At 33.3% G+C, this 26,029-nt stretch overlaps 2 protein-coding genes across 2 annotated transcripts in view; both read left to right on the top strand.

The window, feature by feature from the left end:
• Nucleotides 1–18,751, top strand: part of LOC140824141 (ABC transporter G family member 36-like) — a 34,521-nt gene extending 15,770 nt beyond the window's left edge. The window contains exons 7-19 of the mRNA XM_073185739.1: nt 221–522; nt 746–1,344; nt 1,631–1,791; nt 14,632–14,741; nt 14,823–14,976; nt 15,065–15,220; nt 15,303–15,478; nt 15,588–15,920; nt 16,018–16,308; nt 17,817–17,900; nt 17,994–18,127; nt 18,213–18,440; nt 18,532–18,751. Coding sequence (XP_073041840.1) covers nt 221–522; nt 746–1,344; nt 1,631–1,791; nt 14,632–14,741; nt 14,823–14,976; nt 15,065–15,220; nt 15,303–15,478; nt 15,588–15,920; nt 16,018–16,308; nt 17,817–17,900; nt 17,994–18,127; nt 18,213–18,440; nt 18,532–18,751 — 2,948 coding nt within the window. The remainder of the gene's footprint in view (nt 1–220; nt 523–745; nt 1,345–1,630; nt 1,792–14,631; nt 14,742–14,822; nt 14,977–15,064; nt 15,221–15,302; nt 15,479–15,587; nt 15,921–16,017; nt 16,309–17,816; nt 17,901–17,993; nt 18,128–18,212; nt 18,441–18,531) is intronic.
• On the top strand, nt 18,709–19,909 carry LOC140822989 (ABC transporter G family member 29-like). The gene is made up of 2 exons (XM_073184036.1): nt 18,709–19,442; nt 19,521–19,909. Exons 1-2 carry the CDS (start codon nt 19,182–19,184, stop codon nt 19,791–19,793), a joined length of 534 nt encoding a protein of 177 aa, XP_073040137.1. The 5' UTR covers nt 18,709–19,181; the 3' UTR covers nt 19,794–19,909.
• Nucleotides 19,910–26,029: the final 6,120 nt, after the last annotated feature.

The following is a 26,029-nucleotide window of genomic DNA, read 5'->3' on the forward strand; positions in this document are numbered from 1 at the left end:
TAGATTATAAGACATGATAGAGGGGAATATGACAATTTAGTAAGTCCAACTGTCGCCAAAACTAAGACATCATAATAGAAATGAGTCTCTTTAAGATTTCTTTGATGTTCGATGCGAAAAATTTAAAAAATGGCAATTTGTATCAACTAAAAATACCTGGTGTAACGGAACTGAACCTTTGAGTAAAGAAGTCACTACTTTTGCTTTGATTCTGATGCAGGAGAGATGATAGTTGGGCCAACAAAGACACTGTTCATGGATGAGATATCGACCGGCCTAGACAGCTCTACGACTTATCAAATTGTCAAGTGTTTGCAACAAATTGTACATCTCACAGAAGCGACAATCTTTATGTCCCTTCTTCATCCAGCACCTGAAACATTTGACCTTTTTGATGATATCATTCTGTTATCAGAAGGCCAGATAGTTTATCAGGGACCCAGAGAACATGTAGTTGAGTTCTTTGAGAGTTGTGGTTTCAGATGTCCAGAGAGGAAAGGAACTGCCGATTTCTTGCAAGAGGTAAAGCACGACAGTAGAGATGGGTATAGGATTTTTTATAAGCAGGCAACTTTGCTGCTCGCCTCCTTCTGGGTACTACATTCACCTGCATTACCTTAATTTGGAAACTTTAAAAGTTTAATGAGCGAAATGCATGAAACTTAAAATTATTCAGTTAGATGATACGCATGATTCTGATATATAATGGCAAGACTTACAAATGTATAATCCAAACTGGTAACAGGTGACATCGAAAAGAGATCAAGAGCAATATTGGGCAGATAGAAGCCAACCATATCACCACATTTCAGTAGGTGAATTTGCAAAAAGATTCAAGCGGTTTCATGCAGGCTTACGTCTTGAAAACGAACTATCTGTCCCTTATGACAGAAATCAAAGTCACAAAGCAGCTCTTGTGTTTAAAAAGTACTCAATCCCTAAAAGAGAGCTTCTCAAAGCCAACTTTGATAAAGAATGGCTTTTGATCAAGAGAAATTCTTTTGTTTATGTTTTCAAGACAATCCAAATATTCATTGTGGCCATTATCACATCAACTCTGTTTCTACGAACTCAGCTACAAACAAGGAATGAACAAGACGGTGCTATCTACATTGGTGCACTATTATTTAGCATGATATGCAATACCTTTAATGGTTTCTCAGAACTCGCTCTGACGATCCAAAGACTTCCAGTCTTTTACAAACACAGGGACCTTCTTTTTCACCCTCCTTGGACTTTCACTTTGCCAACGTTTTTGCTAAGGATTCCAATATCCGTGTTTGAGGCTATTGTGTGGATGGTCACAACATACTACACTATTGGATTTTCTCCTGAACCTAACAGGTAATTTATGTCAGTTTTCAATAGCTTATTTCTACTTCACTTGTTTAAGGTCACACTGAAGTAGATGTAAATCAGTAATCGTGAAATCAAGTAAATTAGTAACCAGGCAACAAATATGCACCCCGAAAAAAAAAATCGATAGATTTAAATGCTGAGGACCAAAACCAGAAGGTGTTCGTACTTGGAACATTGCAAGAAATTATCTGTGGAGTGCGTATCAATTATAAAGATACACATTTTGAAAAATAAGGCCATCTGATTCAGAAGATATTTGTTCCATTATCAGGTTCTTCAAGCAATTTCTACTGATATTTGTTATCCAACAAATGGCGGCGGGGTTGTTCAGGCTGATAGCAGGAATATGCAGAACAATGATTATGGCAAACACCGGGGGTGCTCTAACTCTTCTACTCGTGTTCCTGTTGGGTGGTTTCATCCTTCCTGAAAGTTAGTGACCAGCCCTAATCTGAAGAAATATAATGGTTACATGCAACATAAATAAAAGTGAAACCGATTCCTTGGACTTATTGATAAACATAAAAATTGTACATTAATTAAATGTTTTATAATATAAATATATAGTTTTTGTTTTATTAAATGTTTAAATATTATATGTTTTATAATAAATTGTATAAAATATAAGTTGTAATGTAATTATAAGTTTTTACTATTTTTACAGGTTCGATAAAAGAAGAATAAACTTGGCATTGCAAATGTGATTAAGATGATTCTTGGACCTGTAGAAAGTTGATGTTAATATCTACAATATTGATGGCAAGCATGAGATAAAAATCCTTTCACAATTGGGATCAAATTAAGCAACAATTAAAGTTACCAAAGGAGTGGCAGTTTTACCATGCTCTAGTATTTTGACCATATCTCTCAAATTACTTGGTCAAATATTCTGAAAAAAATACCACAACTAGACAACTCAATTATCCACATGTTTCATTTTATGTGAAGAAGCAAATTCGAAGAAGAAGACCTTCAAAAGTGATGTGTAATATAATATTAATTTCTTGGAACACCAATGAAGACTTTTGTGTAAAAAATAATATTTTATTTGTGGTTGTCTCCCCAAATTTGGCTATAAATAGGGGTGTATTGTAATGTATTGAGATATCCCTCATTCTATGAACAAATCTTTGAGTTCATAATATTTCTCTCTATATTTTTCTTTTATTTCTTCATTTAAATATAATTAGCATGTTAATTTCATATTCAAAGTTTTACACTTTGAATAATGAATAGCTAACTTCCTAAAGTTGAGATGATAAGGTGAAGCTCTTGGCATGATAATAAGGTTATTATAAGGTAAGAATCTATGTTTTATATTATTTAATCATTATTTATTGTTTATGTTATATTTATTTCTTTAAGTATTTTTATACCCTACTTATAAGTGGGAGTTTTGATTTATTGTTGCTATATGTTACACTAAATTCTTGGAACCATTTAAATGTTAGTTTGGTATTACCAACCATTTAAAGTGGATGCCTTGATTTATTATATATAAATATATTATAATATTAAATTCTTGGAACCATTTAAATGTTAGTTTGGTTTTACCAACCATTTAACTTGGATTCCTTGATTTACTATATATAAATATATCATAATAATATTTTCTTGGTACCATTTAAATGTTAGTTTGGTTTTACCAACCATTTAAAGTAGGAACCTTGATTTAGTGTTTACAAATATATATATAGCACAATAAATACTTGACCACATCTATAAGTTTTGGTATATATTATATATTTATGAGATAATAATTTATAACATAATATAAATATGATTATTTAATATATTGGAACCATTTTATTAAGTGGATTTCAATATTGTTCGTTAATGTTAACTTTATTAAAATACCAAGAGTGGATCCTTTAATCTCAACTACTTAAATTAAAATTTGAACAATTAAAATTTACCCATTAAATATTCAAACAATTAAAATTAAAAAGAAACAAAAACAAAAACAAAACAAAAAGACATTGTAGTGGACTTGTAATTACCTTAGCTTCCCTGTGGATACGATATTCGGACTCACCGAATTATATTACTTGTGGACAACCTGCTCTTGGGAGTGCAACAATCAAAGTCGCAACAAGTTTTTGGCGCCGTTACCGGGGAAGTATAATTTAATTTCAAGTCTATTTAATTTTGTTTATGGTTTATTTTTCTTTATTTGAATTTTTATTGCTTTTGTGTGTTTTTTTTCTTTTTCTTTTGCATTTGCATGAGCATTTGGTCACATACATTTAGTGGTCGACTCATTCGAAATAACCCTTTATTTTTACAAAACATGGCGGAAGAACCCATCCAAGAAAATCAAGATGAAATTCAATCTCAACATGATCATGATAGAAGAAGAACACTTAGAGATCACATGAATCCTACACGTACTAGTGCACCTTCATGTCTAGTTTTTCCCCCTGATGCATCTCATTTCAATTTTAAGCCTGGTATTATCCAACTTTTACCCAACTTTCATGGCTTAGATTCTGAAAATCCATACATGCATTTACGAGAGTTTGAAGAAGTGTGCAACACATATAATGATCTAAATTGTAGCATGAACACCATTCGACTTAAGCTTTTTCCTTTTTCTTTAAAAGATAAAGCTAAAACTTGGCTACAAAATCTTAGATCGGGATCCATTCGAACTTGGGATGAATTGCAACAACAATTTTTGAAAAAGTTTTTTCCATCTCATAGAACAAATTCTTTCAAAAGGCAAATCATCACTTTCACTCAAAAACAAGGAGAAACTTTTTATCAGTGTTGGGATAGATACAAAGAATTGCTTAATCTTTGTCCACATCATGGTTTTGAAATTTGGAGAGTTGTTTCTCAATTTTATGAAGGCTTAACACCTAAAGATAGGCAAATGGTTGAATTTATGTGTAATGGAACATTTGAAGATAAAGATCCAAACGAGGCAATTGAGTATCTCGATTCATTAGCTGAAAATGCTCAAAATTGGGACACTATAGCACTACAAGAAAAACGACTTTCCGCAGCACGTCATCAACAGCGTGTATTAAAAGCACGCTGCGAATACTACTTTTCACGGCGTGCACCCACCTGTGCGCCGTTAATAGTGTTGCACTTGATACTATTAACGGCGTACATTAAACTAACGCTGCGGATAGTACTATCGGCGGCGTGCATATAAAGCTCGCTGCGGATAGTAACTTGATACTATTAACAGCGTGCATTAAAAGCACGCTGCGGATATTACTATGGACAACGTGCATTAAACGCACGCTGCGGATAGTGATATTTGCAGCATGCCTTTTTGTGTGCTGTTAATAAATTATATAAACGACAGCACACAATAAACGCACGCCGTTAATAATATTATTAACGACGTGCAAGTTTATGTGTGCTGTTAAAAATAAATCGTATTCAGACATTAATGGTGTACATTAATCGCACGACGTTAATAGTATTATTTACGGCGTGCATATTATAAGCACGCTGCCAAAAATGAGTTCGAATTTCGATTTAAGGCCACATTAGCGACGGTTATCTAAAACCGTCGCCGATGCTGGGGAAAATGAATTGCACGTTTAGCGACAGTTATCGAAAACCATCGCCGATGCCGTGGAAAATGAATTGCTTCAAGGCCACATTTAGCGACGGCTAACTAAAACCGTCGCCGATTGTCATCGGCGACGGTTAACAGATAACCGTCGCTAATAGACACACATCGGCGACAATTTACATACAAACCGTCGCAACAAAGCACAAATTATCTATTTAAACCCGATCTCCGTTCCATTGTCTTCCACATCACTTAACACTTAAAATTTTTCTCTTGTTAAATGATTTTAATTTCGATTTAGATATTTGTTTTTATTTCAATTTTTGCTTAATTTTTTAATTGAATTTTTTATTAAAATATATTAAATTATTAAAGTAATTTTTTTTAAATTTACGCAAAATTTAGCGACGGCATTTAGAACCGTCGCGAAAGGTTTTACCGTCACATTATTTTAAGACCGTCGCTATATTAGCGACGGTGTTTAATTTCGGAACCGTCGCTGATTTGCGACGGGTTTATCGAAAACCGTCGCTAGAATTTTGTTTTTTTATGACTATTAATGGCTTACGCATGCACGTTGCGGAAAGTTGTATTAACAGCGTACATATGCACGCCGTTGATAATAGTATCAACAGCGTGCAATGCACGCCGCGGATAATCTTGAACTTTTAACGGCTTGAAACTTTGCTGCGTGCAATGCGCGAAGCTGCGGAAAACCGTTTTTGTTGTAGTGTAGGTACAATCGAACCATCAAACAAGATTCAATCTCCTACATCTGGTGGAGGTATGTACACTCTCAAAGATGAACATGATCTTCAAGCTAGATTTACCTCTTTGGCAAGAAAAGTTGAAGCACTTGAATTGAAAAAGAATGGTCAATTAAAATCTGTTCAAGAAATTGCGTGTCACATCTGTGATACAAGTGATCATTTTACAAAAGATTGTCCCACTTTGCCCTCTTTTAAAGAATGTCTCCATGAACAAGCCAATGTTTTGAACAATTTCAAAAGGCCAAATTTTGAACCATTTTCTCAAAATTACAATCCAGGTTGGCGAAACCATCCAAATTTTATTTGGAGGAATGATAATGCTGCACAATTTCCACAACCACATTTTCAAAATCAACAAAATTTTCAAAATTATGCACCTTATGTTCCTCCGCCGAAAAGAAATTTGGAAGATACATTGAATTCTTTCATTGCAAAGCAAGAGTTTATCAATACTCAAACTGCTCAAACCATGACAGATTTGAAAGATACTCTTGCTAAATTTGCATCTGCACTTAATGTTCATGAAAAAGGTAAATTTCCTTCACAACCTTTGCCTAATCCCAAGGATCATCATACACAAACTGGAACTTCTGCAACTCAACCGATGGATCAGGTAAAATCTGTTATTACCCTTCGAAGTGGTAAGGTTGTGGAAAAATCCATTCTTGAACCTTGTGAAGATGATGATAAATCAACTCCAAAGGGTAAGGAAGTGGAACCCATAACTTGCGAAGAGGAGGTTCAACAGACAGTGTCACCACCATTCCCTCATGCATTGAAAAATACAAAAAAATCAAATTTGAATTCTGATATATATGATATTTTTAAACAAGTAAAAGTTAATATTCCTTTATTAGATGCAATAAAACAGGTACCATCATATGCCAAATTTTTGAAAGACTTGTGCACTGTGAAAATAAAATTGAATGTGAAAAAGAAAGCATTTTTAGCAGAACAAGTAAGTGCAATCATTCAAAATAATAATGCTTTGAAATACAAAGACCCTGGTTGTCCTACTATTTCTTGTATTATTGGAGAACGAAAGATTAAAAAAGCCTTGCTTGATCTTGGAGCTAGTGTTAATTTACTTCCATATTCAGTTTATCAAGAACTCAATCTAGGCGAGTTAAAACCTACTTCGGTAACACTTTTACTTGCTGATAGATCTGTTAAAGTGCCAAGAGGTATGGTAGAAGACGTGTTGGTCCAAGTTGATAACTTTGTTTATCCTGTCGATTTCATAGTTTTAGATACACAACCTATCGAAGCTTGTAATGCAATTCCTGTAATTTTGGGTCGTCCATTTTTAGCAACTTCTAATGCTCTTATAAATTGCAGGAATGGAATAATGAAGTTGTCATTTGGTAACATGACCTTGGAGCTCAATGTTTTTAATCTTTGTAAGCAACCACATGACAAAGGAGATGAAAGTGAAGATGAAAATCTTATTGAAACTCTTGTGGAAGAAAACATTCAAGAAGGGAGTACTCGTGATCAATTAGATATTTGTTCAATTGAAACTGTTAAAGAAAATATTGAAATTGATCTTAATGATTTTATCAGGTATCACTCATTAACAGGATCAGAGAAAGAATTTGATGCAAAATATGAGAACAAAGACGAACCACCAATATTGGAGTTAAAACCCTTGCCAGAAGAATTGAAGTATGCATTTCTTCGAGAAGATGAAACATATCCAGTGGTAATTTCTTCCAAACTAGAAAGTGATCAAGAAGGTAAATTAGTTGATATGCTTAAAAGACATAAAAATGCAATTGGTTGGACACTGAAAGATCTCAAGGACATTAATCCACTAATTTGCACACACAAAATTCATTTAGAAGAAAATGCTAAAACATCTCAACAACCACAAAGGAGATTAAATCCACACATGAAAGATGTTGTGAAAACTGAAGTTCTCAAACTACTTGATGTTGGGATTATCTACCCTATTTCTGATAGTAAGTGGGTAAGTCTAACACAAGTAGTTCCAAAAAAATCTGGCATCACAGTGATAAAAAATGAAAAAGGTGAATTGTTAACAAGTAGAGTCCCATCTAGTTGGCGGATGTGTATTGACTATAGAAAATTAAATGATGCCACTAGGAAAGATCATTTTCCATTACCATTTTTGGATCAAATTTTAGAAAGAGTAGCTGGTCATCCCTACTACTGTTTTCTTGACGGATATTCAGGCTATTATCAAATTCTCATTGCACTCGAAGATCAAGATAAAACTACATTCACATGTCTTTTTGGAACATTTGCATTTAGAAGGATGCCATTTGGATTATGCAATGCCCCAGCAACATTTCAAAGATGTATGCTAAGCATTTTTTGCGACATGGTTGAAAATTGTTTGGAAATTTTCATGGATGATTTAACTGTCTTTGGGAATACATTTGATAATTGTCTTGAAAATTTGGAAAAAGTTTTAAAAAGATGCGAGGAAAAAGGTCTTATTTTAAATTGGGAAAAATGTCATTACATGATTACTTCTAGAATTGTTTTGGGACATGTCGTGTCATCTCATGGAATTGAAGTTGATAAAGCAAAAGTTGATGTCATTGCCAATTTACCCCCTCCAAAAACCATTAAAGAAATTCGATCATTTTTGGGACATGCTGGATTTTATAGGAGGTTTATAAAGGACTTTAGTTTAATCTCTAAACCCATTTGTAACCTCTTAACAAAAGACACTGCATTTGAGTGGACTCAAGAATGTCAAAATGCTTTTGATAAAATCATTCGACATTTAACATCAGCTCCTATCATGCAACCTCCTGACTGGTCTTTACCATTTGAAATCATGTGCGATGCGAGTGATTATGCAGTCGGTGCAGTACTGGGTCAAAGAAGAAACGGTAAGCCTTATGTGTTATATTATGCAAGTAGAACTTTAAACAATGCTCAAATGAATTACTCCACAACTGAAAAAGAACTACTTGCTGTAATATTTGCATTAGATAAATTTCGTTCTTATTTGATTGGATCAACGACTATTGTGTTTACTGATCATTCTGCTATTAGATATTTGTTGACGAAACAGGATGCAAAGCCACGACTGATACGATGGATTTTGTTACTCCAAGAATTTGACATTGTGATCAAAGATACAAAAGGAACCGAGAATGTCGTAGCCGATCATTTATCGAGACTAGTAACAGGATCATCTTTTGAAATGACACCAATTAACGATAATTTTCCTGATGAACATCTATTTTCAGTTACTACTACACCTTGGTTTGCTAACATAGTAAATTTTCTTGTGACAGGAAAAATGCCACCGCAATGGAGTTCCCAAGATAAGAGAAAATTTTTGAATGAGGTAAAAAACTTTTATTGGGATGATCTGTATCTGTTCAAGTACTGTCCAGATCAAATTTTTCGACGTTGCATACCCGACAATGAGGTAAGTAGTGTCATTAAATTTTGTCATTCAGAAGCATGCGGAGGACATTTTTCTTCAAAGAAAACGGCTGCAAAAATTTTGCAGTGTGGATTTTATTGGCCCACTTTGTTTAAAGACACCCACGAAATCTGCAAGATCTGTGAAAATTGTCAAAAATTGGGTGCAATTTCAAAAAGAAACATGATGCCTTTGAATCCTATCATTGAAATTGAAATCTTTGACTGTTGGGGAATTGATTTTATGGGACCTTTTCCACCGTCGTTTGGATACTTGTATATTTTAGTTGCAGTTGATTATGTTTCCAAATGGATAGAGGCAATTCCATGTCGAACAAATGATCATAAAATCGTCATCAAATTTTTGAAAGAAAATATTTTTAGTAGATTCGGAATTCCTCGAGCTATGATAAGTGATGGGGGAACTCACTTTGTTAATAAACCATTTGCTTCATTAATGAAAAAATATGGTATTACTCACAAAGTAACAACTCCTTATCATCCTCAAACAAATGGACAAGTTGAATTAGCTAATAGGGAGATAAAGCAAATTTTGGAAAAAACTGTTAACTCAAATAGAAAAGATTGGTCTCTGCGACTTAATGATGCACTGTGGGCATATCGAACAGCTTTTAAAACATCATTGAATATGTCTCCCTATAGGTTGGTTTATGGAAAACATTGTCATTTGCCTGTGGAATTGGAACATAAAGCTTATTGGGCGATCAAAACTTTAAATTCAAGCATGGATGATGCCAACAAATTGCGTAAATTGCAACTTAATGAACTTGATGAACTCAGAAATGATGCGTATGAGAATTCAAGGATTTATAAAGCAAAAATCAAATCATTTCATGATAAAACAATTCTTAGAAAATCTTTTGAGATTGGTAAAAAAGTTTTGCTTTATAATTCTCGACTTCACATATTCCCAGGAAAATTACGATCAAGATGGACAGGCCCATATGTTGTAAAGCATGTGTATCCTTATGGAGCTGTGGATATTGAAAATCCTAAAAATGGTGATGTTTTTAAAGTGAATGGACAAAGGCTTAAACCATTTTTGGAAAATGAAATCTTTCAAGAAGAGTTTATTTCCCTTTCTGATCCTTAAATTTTTATGTTGCATTTAATTTTGTTTGTTTTTATTTCAGGTTTCCTTAATCTTTTTATTTTCCCGGTTAAATGGCGGATAACGGTACTCCGTGACTCTCATAGTCGGTTAAATCAGTTTCCCACAATTGCTGATACAAAAATAAAAAAAAATCATTTCTTTTCTTTTCAAAATGGATGAAATTCTCTCAAAAATTTGTAAATATTTTCCCTCTGTTTCTGAAAATGTTCTAAGAAAAATTTATGCAGGAAGGTGTGAAAGATTGAGATTGCTAATGCAAAAAGGAATTCCAGAAGATATTCGTCTTGTAATTGAAGCTAAGGTCCGATTAGGAGGAGAAAAGTTCCACAATCATTGCTCATTCGGTATTTGCCTGGATTAGGAAAAAGCACTTATGCGAAAAAACGAAGGGCAAAAAGTTTAGGGGTTTGTCATAAGTGTGCAAGATGGACTTGTGACAAACGATGCAGATCTTTGGGATGTGTTTCCGATAACAGAGAAGATAAAATTGGTTTCATTAAGAATGGGCTGAGTAAGGAGTCTTTGGATAACATCTTATTGACTCTTGAGACGCATTCTAGTGGACATGTGCATATTGAACTTCTCCGTTTATGGAAACAATTTCAAGATAAGCGTCATAGTCTTGGGAATCTGACTAAAAAAGACCCTGTTTGCCAATTTATAAGAAAATTGGATGGGAAGCATATCCTCGACTCATAGAAGGCGTTGAAGCCGTTTCTGGACGTAAAACCAAAGGAAAATTGTGAGCCACAATCACACTACTGTTTATATGCATGTGTGTCATTATTGTTTTTACTATTTATTCTGTTTACAGCTGTGACCCATAGTTTTGTCATGATAACATATTACCCCTATAAAATCTCTCATCTTTCTCTCTATTTTCGCAGAAAAAAAAAAAAGAAAGTAAAAACATGGCTGGATCCTCTGCACAAACATTGAAAAATATTTGTGTATTTTGTGGGTCGAGTCCTGGAAAAAATGAAGTGTTTGTAGAAGCAGCGAATAATCTTGGAAAGATATTGGCTGAGAGAAAAATTCACTTGGTATATGGGGGAGGTAATATTGGGTTAATGGGATCTGTTTCAACATCTGCTCATCTTGGAGGTAGTCAGGTTTTGGGTATTATTCCTATAGCTTTAGCTGAAGGAAATATTACAGGTGTTACGATTGGGGAGGAATTAAAAGTTTCTTCTATGTATGAAAGAATCACTCAAATGATTGAAAATTCTGATGCTTTTATCGCACTACCAGGTGGTTTTGGTACATTAGAAGAAATTTTTCACACTGTTTCTTGGGCACAACTTAATATCCATAATAAACCTGTGGGCTTGTTGAATATCAATAATTATTATGACAGTTTGTTGACATTTCTTGATAAAGCTGTGGAACAGAATTTCATTTCAGAAAATTCACGACGGATGCTCATCTGTGCTTCGACTGCCGATCAATTAATTGATGATTTGGAAGCTTTTGTTCATAAGCCAGATCCGATAATAACAAAGATCAATTGGTCGCAATCAAGCAGTAAGAAAAGGAAGTTGGATCATTGATTCAAAAGTCGTGGATTGGTTTGCATTTGTTTCAGTTTGTTATCTTCAATAAAATTCCAGGTGATATCTCTTTCATTATGCACTCTTTATTACTAGTTATTTTGACATTAGGGACAATGTCATATTCTGATTGGAGGGGAGAACAAACTTATATAAAAAATATAAAAAAAAAATTAAAAAATTAAAAAAATATATTTTATTTTAAAATAAAATCATGTTTATTGTTTGTATCTTAGTAATTTTCGCAAAAATGTTATACATTACATGTTTGAAAGATTTAAATTAGAATATGCATTAATCTATTTAAGAATATTTAAATTTTTATTTGAAAAAAAAATGTCAATTTCAATATTCTGATCAATATAAAAATATGATTTATGAAATCTTTTTGAGTGATTAACCATTGTGATAAAATCAGGTATTAAAGTATATGGCCCAAGATATATCTTATAAGAGTGCCTAAAATTTTAAACTCACACATATTTTGTGAGTGAGTGGAGAGGACTGAGAAAACAGCTTTCGAGCCTTTATTGATCATGAGAGAGACTATCTATTGTTTAGATCTTGAGTTCTTATTTTGAAAAAAAAAATATGATATTTCCTGAAAAAAAAAAAAAAGAAAAAAAAAGAGAAAAATACAAAAAGAAAGATGTTGAAGATCTATGTAATTTTTAAGTTATATGCTGCGACCCATTTTTCTCTCATAAGAATAAAAAAAAAAGAAAAAAAAAGAAAGAGAGAAATACATTGTACAAATTAAATAAATATGTGGTCAAAAAGCATAAACTTAGTCTGATTCCATGATGTAAAAAAAAAAATCAGGAAAAAAAAAATATAATAAGAACAACTGGATTTTAAATCAATGGATTTTTTATCTTTTGATTAGTTTGGCTCGTTTGTCTGTCTGCATTCTGTAAACCATTTTCCTGAGCATTCATCTGTATTCCAACTCCATGAGAGAAATCGTTGCCATAAATAGAAACATTTATTAACCTGTGAGGATATGGAGTTGAGACTCTTACTAGGAATTTCTGAAGGCCGTGTACACTTAACTACCTGAAATAAGCTTTGAATTAATCATCTCAAATTATTTCATAAATTATAATTATGATGATCTTGATATAACTTTGACAGTTTTCAAATTTAATTTAAACACTTAAATAGTTTTGATTACATTTCTATTTAAATTAATCAATATGTTTTGTATTGCTATTAACGCTTAAATTGCTAGGGACTAGCAATAAGCTGGTTGGGAGGTGTGATAAACATAAAAATTGTACATTAATTAAATGTTTTATAATATAAATATATAGTTTTTGTTTTATTAAATGTTTAAATATTATATGTTTTATAATAAATTGTATAAAATATAAGTTGTAATGTAATTATAAGTTTTTACTATTTTTAAAGGTTCGATAAAAGAAGAATAAACTTGGCATTGCAAATGGGATTAAGATGATTCTTGGACCTGTAGAAAGTTGATGTTAATATCTACAATATTGATGGCAAGCATGAGATAAAAATCCTTTCACAATTGGGATCAAATTAAGCAACAATTAAAGTTACCAAAGGAGTGGCAGTTTTATCATGCTCTAGTATTTTGACCATATCTCTCAAATTACTTGGTCAAATATTCTGAAAAAAATACCACAACTAGACAACTCAATTATCCACATGTTTCATTTTATGTGAAGAAGCAAATTCGAAGAAGAAGACCTTCAAAAGTGATGTGTAATATAATAATAATTTCTTGGAACACCAATGAAGACTTTTGTGTAAAAAATAATATTTTATTTGTGGTTGTCTCCCCAAATTTGGCTATAAATAGGAGTGTATTGTAATGTATTGAGATATCCCTCATTCTATGAACAAATCTTTGAGTTCATAATATTTCTCTCTATATTTTTCTTTTATTTCTTCATTTAAATATAATTAGCATGTTAATTTCATATTCAAAGTTTTACACTTTGAATAATGAATAGCTAACTTCCTAAAGTTGAGATGATAAGGTGAAGCTCTTGGCATGATAATAAGGTTATTATAAGGTAAGAATCTATGTTTTATATTATTTAATCATTATTTATTGTTTATGTTATATTGATTTCTTTAAGTATTTTTATACCCTACTTATAAGTGGGAGTTTTGATTTATTGTTGCTATATGTTACACTAAATTCTTGGAACCATTTAAATGTTAGTTTGGTATTACCAACCATTTAAAATGGATGCCTTGATTTATTATATATAAATATATTATAATATTAAATTCTTGGAACCATTTAAATGTTAGTTTGGTTTTACCAACCATTTAACTTGGATTCCTTATTTTACTATATATAAATATATCATAATAATATTTTCTTGGTACCATTTAAATGTTAGTTTGGTTTTACCAACCATTTAAAGTGGGAACCTTGATTTAGTGTTTACAAATATATATATAGCACAATAAATACTTGACCACATCTATAAGTTTTGGTATATATTATATATTTATGAGATAATAATTTATAACATAATATAAATATGATTATTTAATATATTGGAACCATTTTATTAAGTGGATTTCAATATTGTTCGTTAATGTTAACTTTATTAAAATACCAAGAGTGGATCATTTAATCTCAATTACTTAAATTAAAATTTGAACAATTAAAATTTACCCATTAAATATTCAAACAATTAAAATTAAAAAGAAACAAAAACAAAAACAAAACAAAAAGACATTGTAGTGGACTTGCAATTACCTTAGCTTCCCTGTGGATACGATATTCGGACTCACCGAATTATATTACTTGTGGACAACCTGCTCTTGGGAGTGCAACAATCAAAGTCGCAACACTTATCTTACATTGCTATTTGTTTCCAACTGCAGACAAAATTCCAGACTGGTGGGGGTGGGGTTATTGGGTGTCACCCCTAACCTATGGTTACAATGCCATTGCAGTGAATGAGATGTTTTCTCCACGATGGATGAACAAAGTGGTATTGTAAAACTATATATTGCTTGCAAACTTTTTTTCAGTTGCTCAAACATAACATAATGATATTCAACGCCACATGCAGGCCTCAGACAATACCACAAGACTGGGTGTGGCTATATTGAAAAATTTTAATATTTTCCAAGAAAAGAACTGGTATTGGATAGGTGTTGCTGCCCTAGCGGGTTTCACAATACTTTTTAATGTTCTTTTTACATTTTCTCTCATGTATCTTAACCGTAAGTTCTAACGCTCTACTTAATATGTGAGATAAATAAATAAATTGTCAGTGACAATTATTCACCAATTTTGTAATCGAAAAAATAGCTCTAGGGAAGCCACAAGCTATCATACCCAAAGAGCAGGCGACGGAGATGGAAATGGGCCATGAAAAAACAGAAGATGAACCAAGACTTAAAACAACAAAGTCAAAGAAAGATTCTTTTCCCCGGTCTTTATCTGCAACTGATGGAAACAACACGAGTACTGATTGCGAACCATACATCATCATAAAATCATTTTATTAGACATATATATTACAGATTTTTTCTTTTTGTTTCATCAGTGGAAATGGCGATCCGACACATGAGTGGTCGTTCCACCACATATGGACTAACAAGAAACGAAGATTCAAGCCTTGAGACAGTAAGAGGTGTTGCCCCAAAGCGAGGAATGGTTCTACCCTTCACACCTCTTGCTATGTCCTTTGACAGTGTAAACTACTTTGTTGACATGCCGCCAGTAAGAACTTGTCACATTATTCTCATCAAATGATTAACAGTCTATATCTCCAAAAAACCAGCTGACATATTAACTGATTTCTTTCTAACAAACATGTTCCTTACCTCAGGAAATGAAGGCCCAAGGAGTCACAGAGGACAAACTCCAATTGCTTTGTGAAGTAACTGGTGCATTTAGGCCAGGAGTTTTGACTGCATTGATGGGTGTTAGTGGAGCAGGAAAAACTACACTAATGGATGTTTTAGCGGGACGAAAAACAGGCGGTTATATTGAAGGTGATATCAGAATATCTGGATTCCCAAAGAATCAAGAGACTTTTGCTAGAATTTCTGGATATTGTGAACAAATCGATATCCATTCACCTCAAGTAACTATCCGCGAATCTTTGATTTACTCTGCTTTTCTCCGTCTTCCTAAAGAAGTTAGCAGTCAACAAAAGACAGTAAGTGTTTCTGAAATCCTTAACATAGTGTATATATTTTTGGGGAAAAACCAATTAAGTATGTAACAAATTCAATCATGTATTTAATTATTTTCAGGCTTTTGTGGATGAAGTGATGGACCTAGTTGAGCTAGACAACCTCAAGAACGCCATCGTTGGGATCCCAGGTGTTACAGGATTGTCAACAGAACAGAGAAAACGATTGACAATAGCTGTTGAACTTGTGGCGAATCCCTCCATTATATTCATGGATGAACCAACATCGGGTTTAGATGCACGAGCAGCAGCTATTGTGATGAGGACAGTGAGAAACACAGTGGACACAGGGAGAACTGTGGTTTGCACAATTCATCAACCTAGTATTGATATCTTTGAAGCTTTTGATGAGGTAAATACAAGTGTTCCGTTTATTCCTTACCCCTACGTTGTTTGTCCACCAATTCTCCACTACCAATCCTTTTCTCTATGTATCAATCTAAATTTCACTATGCCAAAAATCACTTTTTACTTCAGATAATATCTGAAGTAATAGGGTACTTAAGTGCCGAAGTATATGGACGTGAAGTAATAGATGTACCTTTTACTTCACATAATACCCGAAGTTGTAGTATTGAAAATACCGAAGTCTTTTGGCCGGTTTTGGGAGGAAAACCGGTCCAGAATTGGACCGGTGTCGAAGTAATAAATGTGTTTTACTTCATCGATTATAATGAATAATGAAGTAGTATATTATATAACTTCCTCTTAATTATTATTTAGCGACGGAATTCATGTTAAAAACCGTCGCTATTTTGCGACGGAATTCATGTTAAAAACCGTCGCTACATTGCGACGGAAGGCATGTTAAATACCGTCGCTAGTGTGCGACGGAATTTATATCAAAAACCGTCGCTACTTAGCGACGGGGCTCAAATGAGTTCCGTCGCTAATATGTTAGGTAAAATAAAAAAAAAATTAATAAATCTGTGTTATGAATTGGTGCAGTAAAATATAAAAAAATTTAATAAATCTGTGTTATGAATTGGTACAATCGTGTAAGAGATAAAAATTTTAAGTATTGTAAAGTGGTAAAATCGTGTAAGAAATAAAAATTTTAAGTGTTGTGAAATTGTAAAATCGTGTAAGTGATAAAAATTTTAAGTGTTGTGAAGTTGTAAAATTGTGTAAGTGAGAAAAAATTTTAATTGTTGTGAAATGAAGTGGAAGAAATTGGAGAGAATTTGTATGTATTTATATAGAGTGGTGGAAGAAAATAGAGGGAAAAATAGGCGGGATTGAATTTTTTTGAAACTAGCAACGGTTTTAGTAAAAACCGTCGCAACATTTTAAATCGGCGACGGTTAAAATGGAGGGAAATATATGCGGGGTGGAATTTTTTTGAAAATGGCGACGGTGTTCTTTTAACCGTCGCCAAATTTTAAATCGACGACGGTTGACTTTTACCTGTCGCTACTTTTAGCGACGGTCAAATAACAACCGTCGCTAAATATAGCGACAGTTTCTAAAAAACAGTCGCTAGTTTTAAATATGCGACGGTTTTTATTTGACCGTCGCTAAAAGCAGCGACGGGTTAAATTAAACCGTCGCCGATTTAAAATTTGGCGACGGTTTAAAATACCCGTCGCATGTTCGTTAAGCCGTATTTTCATTATTTTTTACTTCATCAAAATTGATATGCCGAAGTAAAATATATAAAAAAAAATACAGTGAAGCCCGTGTTTTTAAACATCCGAAGTAAAATATATTATTTTACTTCGCTTGTGTTATTAATGAAGTTATTGGTAATATATTACTTCGTAATTTATTTTTGCCGAAGTAACGCCTGGCGAAGTAAAATGTCATTTTTCACATAGTGTTTCCATCCATTTTGATATCTTCTGTGTTAATATGCATTAGTTACTTCTTATGAAACGAGGAGGCCAAGTAATCTATGCTGGATCATTGGGCCGACATTCACAAAAATTCGTTGAATACTTTGAGGTACATCATACATCGCATCTTGAAAGCATTATCCATCACAAAAGAATATTTTATAACAAAAAAATCTGCCCCGCGCACCCCATAATATTGTAGGGAATTTCTAGAATCCCAAAAATCAAAGAGAAGTATAACCCAGCAACTTGGATGCTTGAAGTAAGCTCAGTCGCTACAGAAGCCCGACTTGGATTGGATTTCGCAGAACACTACAAATCAACAGCCTTATATCAGTATGTGAAGAAAACTTCAGCTCTAAATATTTAATGACCCATAAGTTTTTTAACTAATCCCACACACTTTTATATCTCTTCCTAGGAGAAACAATACTCTAGTAAAAGATTTGAACACAACAGATCCTGGGGCAAAAGATCTGTACTTCCAAACCCAGTATTCACAGCCTGCATGGGGTCAATTTAAGTCCTGCCTCTGGAAGCAATGGTGGACTTACTGGAGAAGTCCAGATTATAATCTTGTCAGATATTTCTTCACTTTGGCTTGTGCTCTCATGGTTGGGACAATCTTTTGGAGGGTCGGCACAAAAAAGTTTGTCTCTAATAAACGGTTATCCACAGTTATTAATAATAAAGATTAAAGGCAATTTTCTGATTCTGCCTTTCTTATCTTATACCTTCAGGAACAGCGACACTGATCTTTTGACAATCATTGGAGCCATGTATGCTTCAGTATTATTTGTTGGAATAAATAATTGCTCGACGGTACAGCCTGTAGTAGCCATAGAAAGAACCGTTTTTTATAGGGAAAGGGCTGTAGGAATGTACTCAGCATTACCATACGCCATGTCAGGCAAAGATTCTATTAAACACAATCTTACACTTTGCTTGATTTTGTTTTAGCATCGTTGAGGGGATAATTTCGGGAAAATGATTTTGTTGAAATATTTCGGGTAAATAAGTTGTATATGGTTATAATTTGAGGAAATGTATCATGTTTTGGGATAGAAGATAAGGTAGTCACATGAAAATTTTTGGGAACTGATAAAGTTGAATTTAAATTAATTATTATGTTTTGAGAAGTGAATAAGAAGGGTAGGCATGTTTTCTCAAGAGAGAAAAAAATGATGCATTAGATTTTATTTTGGGGATGGTTTTAGTCATCGTGGAATACTAAAGACTATGAACCGTTCTATTTTCAATACACATTATTAATATTACTAAAATCGTTCCAATTTCAATATAATGATCGAAATAAAAGTTGCAAAGATGGAATTTCTAGTTCCCAAGACATAGTGACACGTATAAAACTAAGAGTTCTTTGTTCCCTTATATGCAGGTCATAGTTGAAGTACCTTATGTACTTGTTCAGACGACATACTACACTCTTATAGTGTATGGCATGCTCAACTTTGAGTGGACAGCAGCGAAATTCTTCTGGTTCTACTTTGTCACCTTCTTTTCCTTTCTCTACATCACATATTATGGAATGATGACTGTTTCCATCACACCAAACCACCAAGTAGCAGCTATTTTTGCAGCAGCATTCTACGCACTGTTCAATCTATTCTCTGGCTTCTTCATCCCAAGACCTGTAAGTTATTGCATTAAACTTAAATCATTTAAACCAAACAAAGATATTGTCATGAAATCTTTTTCCTATATTATTCAGAAAATTCCAAAGTGGTGGATATGGTACTACTGGATTTGCCCTGTTGCATGGACAGTATATGGACTAATCATAGGCCAATATGGAGATGTGCAGAATACCATAACAGTTGCGGGGTCGTCGGCACAACCGATGATTAAAAATTATATTCAAGACCATTTTGGATATGACCCTGACTTCAAGGCGCCAGTAGCAGTGGTTTTGGTTGGTTTTACAGTTTTCTTTGCGTTCATGTATGCTTACTGCATCAAGACACTGAACTTCCAAATGAGGTAAGAGTATATGTGATATACTTGAATAGCTTGTAAATATATTTTTGGAGTTACCTTGAGCGTGAAAAAACAAGGGCGGCATTAGTTTATGCTGAGACAATATAATAGGAACATTTGATATCTTCTCCCTCGCCCAAAATTGGCAAGGTTGTCTTCATACCCTACTATGGGAAAACTACCATTATATTACCAAATTTTGTCAAATATGTACTACCACATATTGTAATAATCAACACCAAATCCCAAGTCTACGTGAACAAACAGTGCTAAATATCAACAGTTTACATGAGACACCTTCTAACGACCTATCTAACTAGAATCACCCCGACGCTAAATTTCAAAAGGCAAATATATCAGAATCATTCACGCAAAATTGAAGATTCACAAAAAAAAAAAAAATACACCACTTCATAGCTAATGCAATGAATCGGAGCAGTAAAATCGCAATCTTACATTACTACAATCACCACAGAGCTCACATCAACAATCCATAAAAATGAACGAATCCGAGGTATTAATAAAAAAGATTAGTACGAGAATCTAAAGAAAATAGCTTCCAAGAATTTGATACTCACATCGAATATTCATCTCAATTCAAGGTCATCGATTTTTAAAAAGAAAAAATTGGTGAAGCTCGTTTACGTTTGGATTGGAAAATTAACCAAAACTCGTCGCAGTGTTTGGTTCTGTCTACTTGAGTTAAGCCAAAAACCAAAGTTTTTACTAATCTGATATATATTTTTGTAAAATTAAGAGTGATGAAAATGAGAGATTGATGGTCGAAAATAATAGAATATTAAAACTATTGTGTGATGACGGAGGTAATTATATATTTATTTTTGTATTATTTTCAAAAAAAATTATAAATAGATTTCTCAATTTATAAAGAAAAATATAATTGAGTAGACAAAATTTTACAAAGTGTGTACTTTAATATATTTTGTGAGTTTGAGATTTTTACTTTTTACCGTAAATTTTTACTTTTAACACGTTATCAGCATGATAATCGAAGGTTCGGTTCTCCATATTTTTCCAAAATCCAAAATACAAGAAAAATGTAACAATATTCAAAAGTAAAAATATTTACTTTATTGTTTATTAATTTTTGTTTTGTATATATTTAATATATAATATCATGTTATTATGTAAAAAGAATATATGACACCTTATTAAAATAATGTGTTGTGATTATATTATTACACTGCTTATATATATATATATATATATATATATATATATATATATATATATAAATATATATAGACACACACACAATAAATATTTGAATAATATCTTGTTATTATATAAAAGGAGGTTATGACACCTCATTATAATAACGTGATGTGATTATTTCACTATTTATATATTTTTATTGTGTTATATAATAATTATATATATATATTTGTATAACATCACAATATTATATAAAAACAGTCTCTGACACCTCATTATAATATTGTGATGTAATATATATAATTATTTAGACATGATTAATATTATATACATCATATTATTACCATAAATTTATATATACATACATTTATTTTTTTACGATTTTGTAACGGTCATAAACTGCTAGTTTTTACTCTATATATGATTTTACAAACACATGCAATCACTCCAAACATACTCTTCCTCCCTAAAAATTTTCTTCATCAAAATTTTCGAAGAAGAAGAAGAAAATGATTCTTTCAAGGTTACTTTGTATAATTATTTTGATTATTATACTCACTAGTCTTGTATTTATCGGAGAATATCCGCCTCGCGTTTTTCTATATTTTTAAAAATGCTTGTACTTACAATTTATCTGTTACTTTTCGTTGTCATATTAATATATTTAGAACTTAACTAATAAAATGCATTGTTATTTTTTAGTACCATAATTTCAAATTTGGCAAAGCCCGAATTTGTTGTTGAAACGTCCACTACTCGTTTTTCTTTTAAAAAATATACTAGAAATTTTTTTCCCAATTCAATACTATTTTAGGCCCATATATATATATATATATATATATATATATATATATATATATATATATATATATATATATATATATATATATATAATAGGATATTCACTAAAATACTTTGATTAATTACAGAACTTGTAATAATCCACTTCAGTTTTTGTCTTAGACACTGACAAACTAAAACTCTTAGTATCTTTACAACTTTTATCAGTACTTAACATATACGTTTGTTAAGCACAACTGATATAAAAAGATCGAATAAGATAACAATGAGTGCTTGTGTTGGTGCTCAAGATATAGCCTTAAAGCTATGAATTAATCTGATAAGGGTGAGCTTCTTATAACTGATATTTAAAAGCTTTCAACTCAAGAATGAATGTATGCGCAAAACTCTATTTCTCAGCTGATCTTCTCGGCTATTTATAGGCTTTGCTTCTCAACGGTAATATTGAATGCGTTCAAATAGTTATATCGGTTGATTTGTCCTTAGTAGACACGTCATCATTCTTCTGACAACCGTACACTGTGGCATTCTGATATGCGGCGTTCCCACTACAAGTTGCAGTCTGATCTTGTACAAATTTTATCTTGATGGATACGCTCCTTAATTGATGACGTGTCAAGATGATTTTTCAGTAGACTTTCATAATCGATTGATGAACTGATTGTGTAACTAATAATTCAGTTTTCTATGCAGCTTTTCGATGAACTGACTGTGTAACTGATCGTCCAGTTAACTACACAGTTTCAGTTAGCTTTTATCAGATCAGCTTCCTTTGATAGTTTAGCGCATTAATTAACAGTTGGGCAACTTCAGTTCAAGACTTTTAAGTTCAGTTACGTTGTGTTCAGTTGGGTTGATCAGTTCAGTAATCTTCAAACGCTCAATTTGTCAAACTCCGAAATTCTGATTCCAACAATTTCATCCTTGTTGGTGTTTGACAAAACTTAGAATTCAAGAACTGATAGGAACTGAACTTTTTAGATAAAATAATATTTTATTTGCTAATAATCTTTCACTATCTTCTAACTGATCTTCATTTCTTAGCTCTTTTATCAACCGATTGTTGATCAGTTGGTTGACTTGGTCTCTTCTTTGATTGCTACTGCTGCTCTTGTTGTTGTTGTTCTTCCCCCTTTTTGTCAACACCACAAACACTATTGGATAAGATACGGACTTCTGAAGTGACTCGGGATATAGCATTTAGCATTTGTTCCTGCATCAAATCCATTCTATAAGTCATGTTGGTTTGTATGAAATCAATCCTATTAATAAGCATGTCTTGAGTTTGGAATAACACTAGAACTATCACTCTGTCCTTCTTCAACCGATCTACCATGAGAAATAAGGAATTAATATCTTTAGTAACCTGGTTTAAACTCTTCATAGTATTCTCCTTCGTAGAATCAATCTTCAATGTATGCAGTAGTTGAGTTGACTTCATATCAGAAATAGTTGAAATAAGATTGTTCAAACCAGACTGAATTTCTTCACGCATAAGATCAGCAACCATAGGTATTTGAGGAGACAGGGCTTCAGGTGTAGCTGAAGCTTCGTCCTTGTCTTCATCACTGAAAATTACCACGGCCATCTGTGTGCTTTAGTCTCTGTTTGAGCTAGTTCAGTAAAAATTTCTTCAACTGGTTCCTGAAGAATGTCTTGAGCAGAGGGAGAGGACTGATCAGCACTGGAGCTATCTGGCTCTTCAGCCGAAACTTGCACATTTTCAATTTTTTCTTAGCGCAACTGAGGCATTTCAGCTTTATTCTGTTGTTCAGTCGTGGCAGTCGACTGAACTAATTCTTCAACCTCTTCTAATATAGGCTCTGAGGCTATTTGTTCTGTTGTAGTCTTGTCTTCAGCTGGTTGCTCAGTTGTAAGGTTCAACTGCATAGCTTCATCAATATTGGCCAATGGCAACTCAATTTCTATATACAACTGAAGACTCACTGAAGGAGATTTCGGAGGAGCAGGAGATGATTGTTGAGCATCCTTAGAAGTAGAAGGAGCAGTTGCTTGCTCTTAACTTTGTTCAGCAACTGCTTATTTGGATGGCTCTGAGTGAGTTGTAGAAGGTTCACCCTGCTCCGTTGATGTTGGGCTTTGGGAATTATCTGGAATATATAATTGTTGATCCAATTCCAAATTTTTTATCTTCATCTGCAAGGATAAGAGATCTGAGTCCTGTTGCTGAAAAACTGTTCTGTCATTGTAGGAAGTTGGACTGATCGGATCATAATTCTTTCTTAGATGAGCTGTGACTTCAGCTATCTTCTTTACACGCATCGGATCAAAGAAATAATCTCTCCTCTCCAGTGCTTGAGCCATAGTGACAGCTTTGACAGTCCTTAGGTGTAACGTACCATACTTTTAAACTATTTAAAATTTTGCGGAAAAATAAAAATTTTCTTAAATACAAAATAAACTTTCGATTTTGGTCATAAATCAATTGTTCATCAAAAAATATTTGCATTAAAAAAGATCACCAATAAAGTTTGCTAAAGAACAATACTTGTTTAAACTTCATAAACAAAACGTGAAATCTGAGTAGTTGAAACATTGCATAAAAACTTAAAACATGGTCGGTGCTCGGCTTTAGCCTCCCGCTCAGTTCAAGCCGGCTAACTGGTCCTCACCACTCGTCTCCGCAAAGTCATCCTCACCTGAATCGATCAAGTCTCGTGAGTCTAAAGACTCAACATGTATAAACTGGAAATAACAATTAATACGTAATAAAGCCATATGCATCTTTAAAATAGAGCGTACATACTTGAACTTGAACTTGCATACAAAAGCTTGAACATAGATACATATCATAGACGTGCCATCAACATAAAACTTTTCTTAAATATGATTGCATCGTACATACTTGAACATACATAAACATCATCATTTTTCGTAGAGATATGTTTCAAAGCAAGTGACCCATACAGAATTGCGCCTGATCAGACTAAACCACCGTATTGGGCTGGCAGGGAAAGTCCACTACCACATACATGAGATCCATGTTCATGCTTTAACGGGTGGATTGGTCCATGGTCATGCTTTACCGCTTTCCAATCCTGATCTAAACCCGATCATGCTCCACCGGGGTGGAGAGGTCCTCGACCACGTTCACCGACTTCCAAAACCATTCATAATTTGGTCACTAGACATTTAGCATACCTCAAAAATATAAAAATATTTTCTTTTGCACGTCGAACATACTTACTTGGCGTTGAGGGATTCTTTGAATCTCGCTTGGGGCCACTGCTGCACATACTAACATGAGTTCCAATACTTATCTTGCATATCTTAGACGTGTAGTCATGCTCACACCCAAAAATGACAAATTTCATTATGACGTTCTAAATCTCTTTGGTCTTGACCTCGTTTACTCATCGTACTAAATCATGACATCAAACCCCAAAATGATCCCTAAAACAAATAATTTTAATTTTCTTAAAAAAGGACAGGACCCCATGTAAGGGGTCCATGTAGATGCTGTAAATTTGCATTTTGAAGGAAAAATGGACACGTACTCTGTGTCGAGGTCCGGGAAAGGGTCCGGTTAGCCTATGAACTTGCAAATTGGCGAAAATTCACTAACTTATTGATTCATTCTTCCAATCCAAGCCTAGGGACCATGAACTAACACCACGAGACTCATCCTTGGATGCTATTACATTGATTCTAACTCGTACAAACACCCCAAACGTCCCCAAGCATCGACAAGCAACTTCAATACAACACTAACCCGTAATTCGACATCGTTTCGCTTCTTACGAATTCTATTACATCCCAAGCCAATCCCGACCCAAGCGTACCACCAAATAACACCTAAATACATCACATAACATATCTAAATGCAGTAGCACAAGCCCGGCGGTGCCCAACGAAGCCTGCAACCATAAAACTTCAAGAACACAACAAGAACGCATTTTCAGAAAAAACGTAGTTTGAGCAGTCCCAAGAAAACGATCATAACTCACTCATTTCTTATCCAAATATTTTGAATTTACTTTCCAATCGAAGGTATCAAAAAGTTCTACCTTTTATATGTTGAAAGTTTTTCCAGAAAATTGACCGAAAAGTCTCAGTATTTAAAATGACAGCAAATTTCGAGTTTTCAGAAACATAAGAACATATAATATAACAAGCACTGTTTCGGTGCGGGCCGCGAGAGCGGTACCAAATAGAGGCAAACTCTGAATAACCAATGGTATGGACGAATTCTTCACTTCATCCAAATGTGTAAAAGATTCTAGCCGCACTTAAAAGCCGAGTACT

Source organism: Primulina eburnea, chromosome 2 (genome assembly GCF_022965805.1).
Source record: "Primulina eburnea isolate SZY01 chromosome 2, ASM2296580v1, whole genome shotgun sequence".
Taxonomy (NCBI): domain Eukaryota; kingdom Viridiplantae; phylum Streptophyta; class Magnoliopsida; order Lamiales; family Gesneriaceae; genus Primulina; species Primulina eburnea.

Bases quoted from the DNA above. Each gene is read 5' to 3' on its own strand.
- LOC140822989 (XM_073184036.1), top strand. From the start codon at position 19,182: ATGCAGGTCATAGTTGAAGTACCTTATGTACTTGTTCAGACGACATAC. The intron at 19,443-19,520 runs GTAAGTTATTGC...TATATTATTCAG, and splicing joins GCTTCTTCATCCCAAGACCT to AAAATTCCAAAGTGGTGGAT.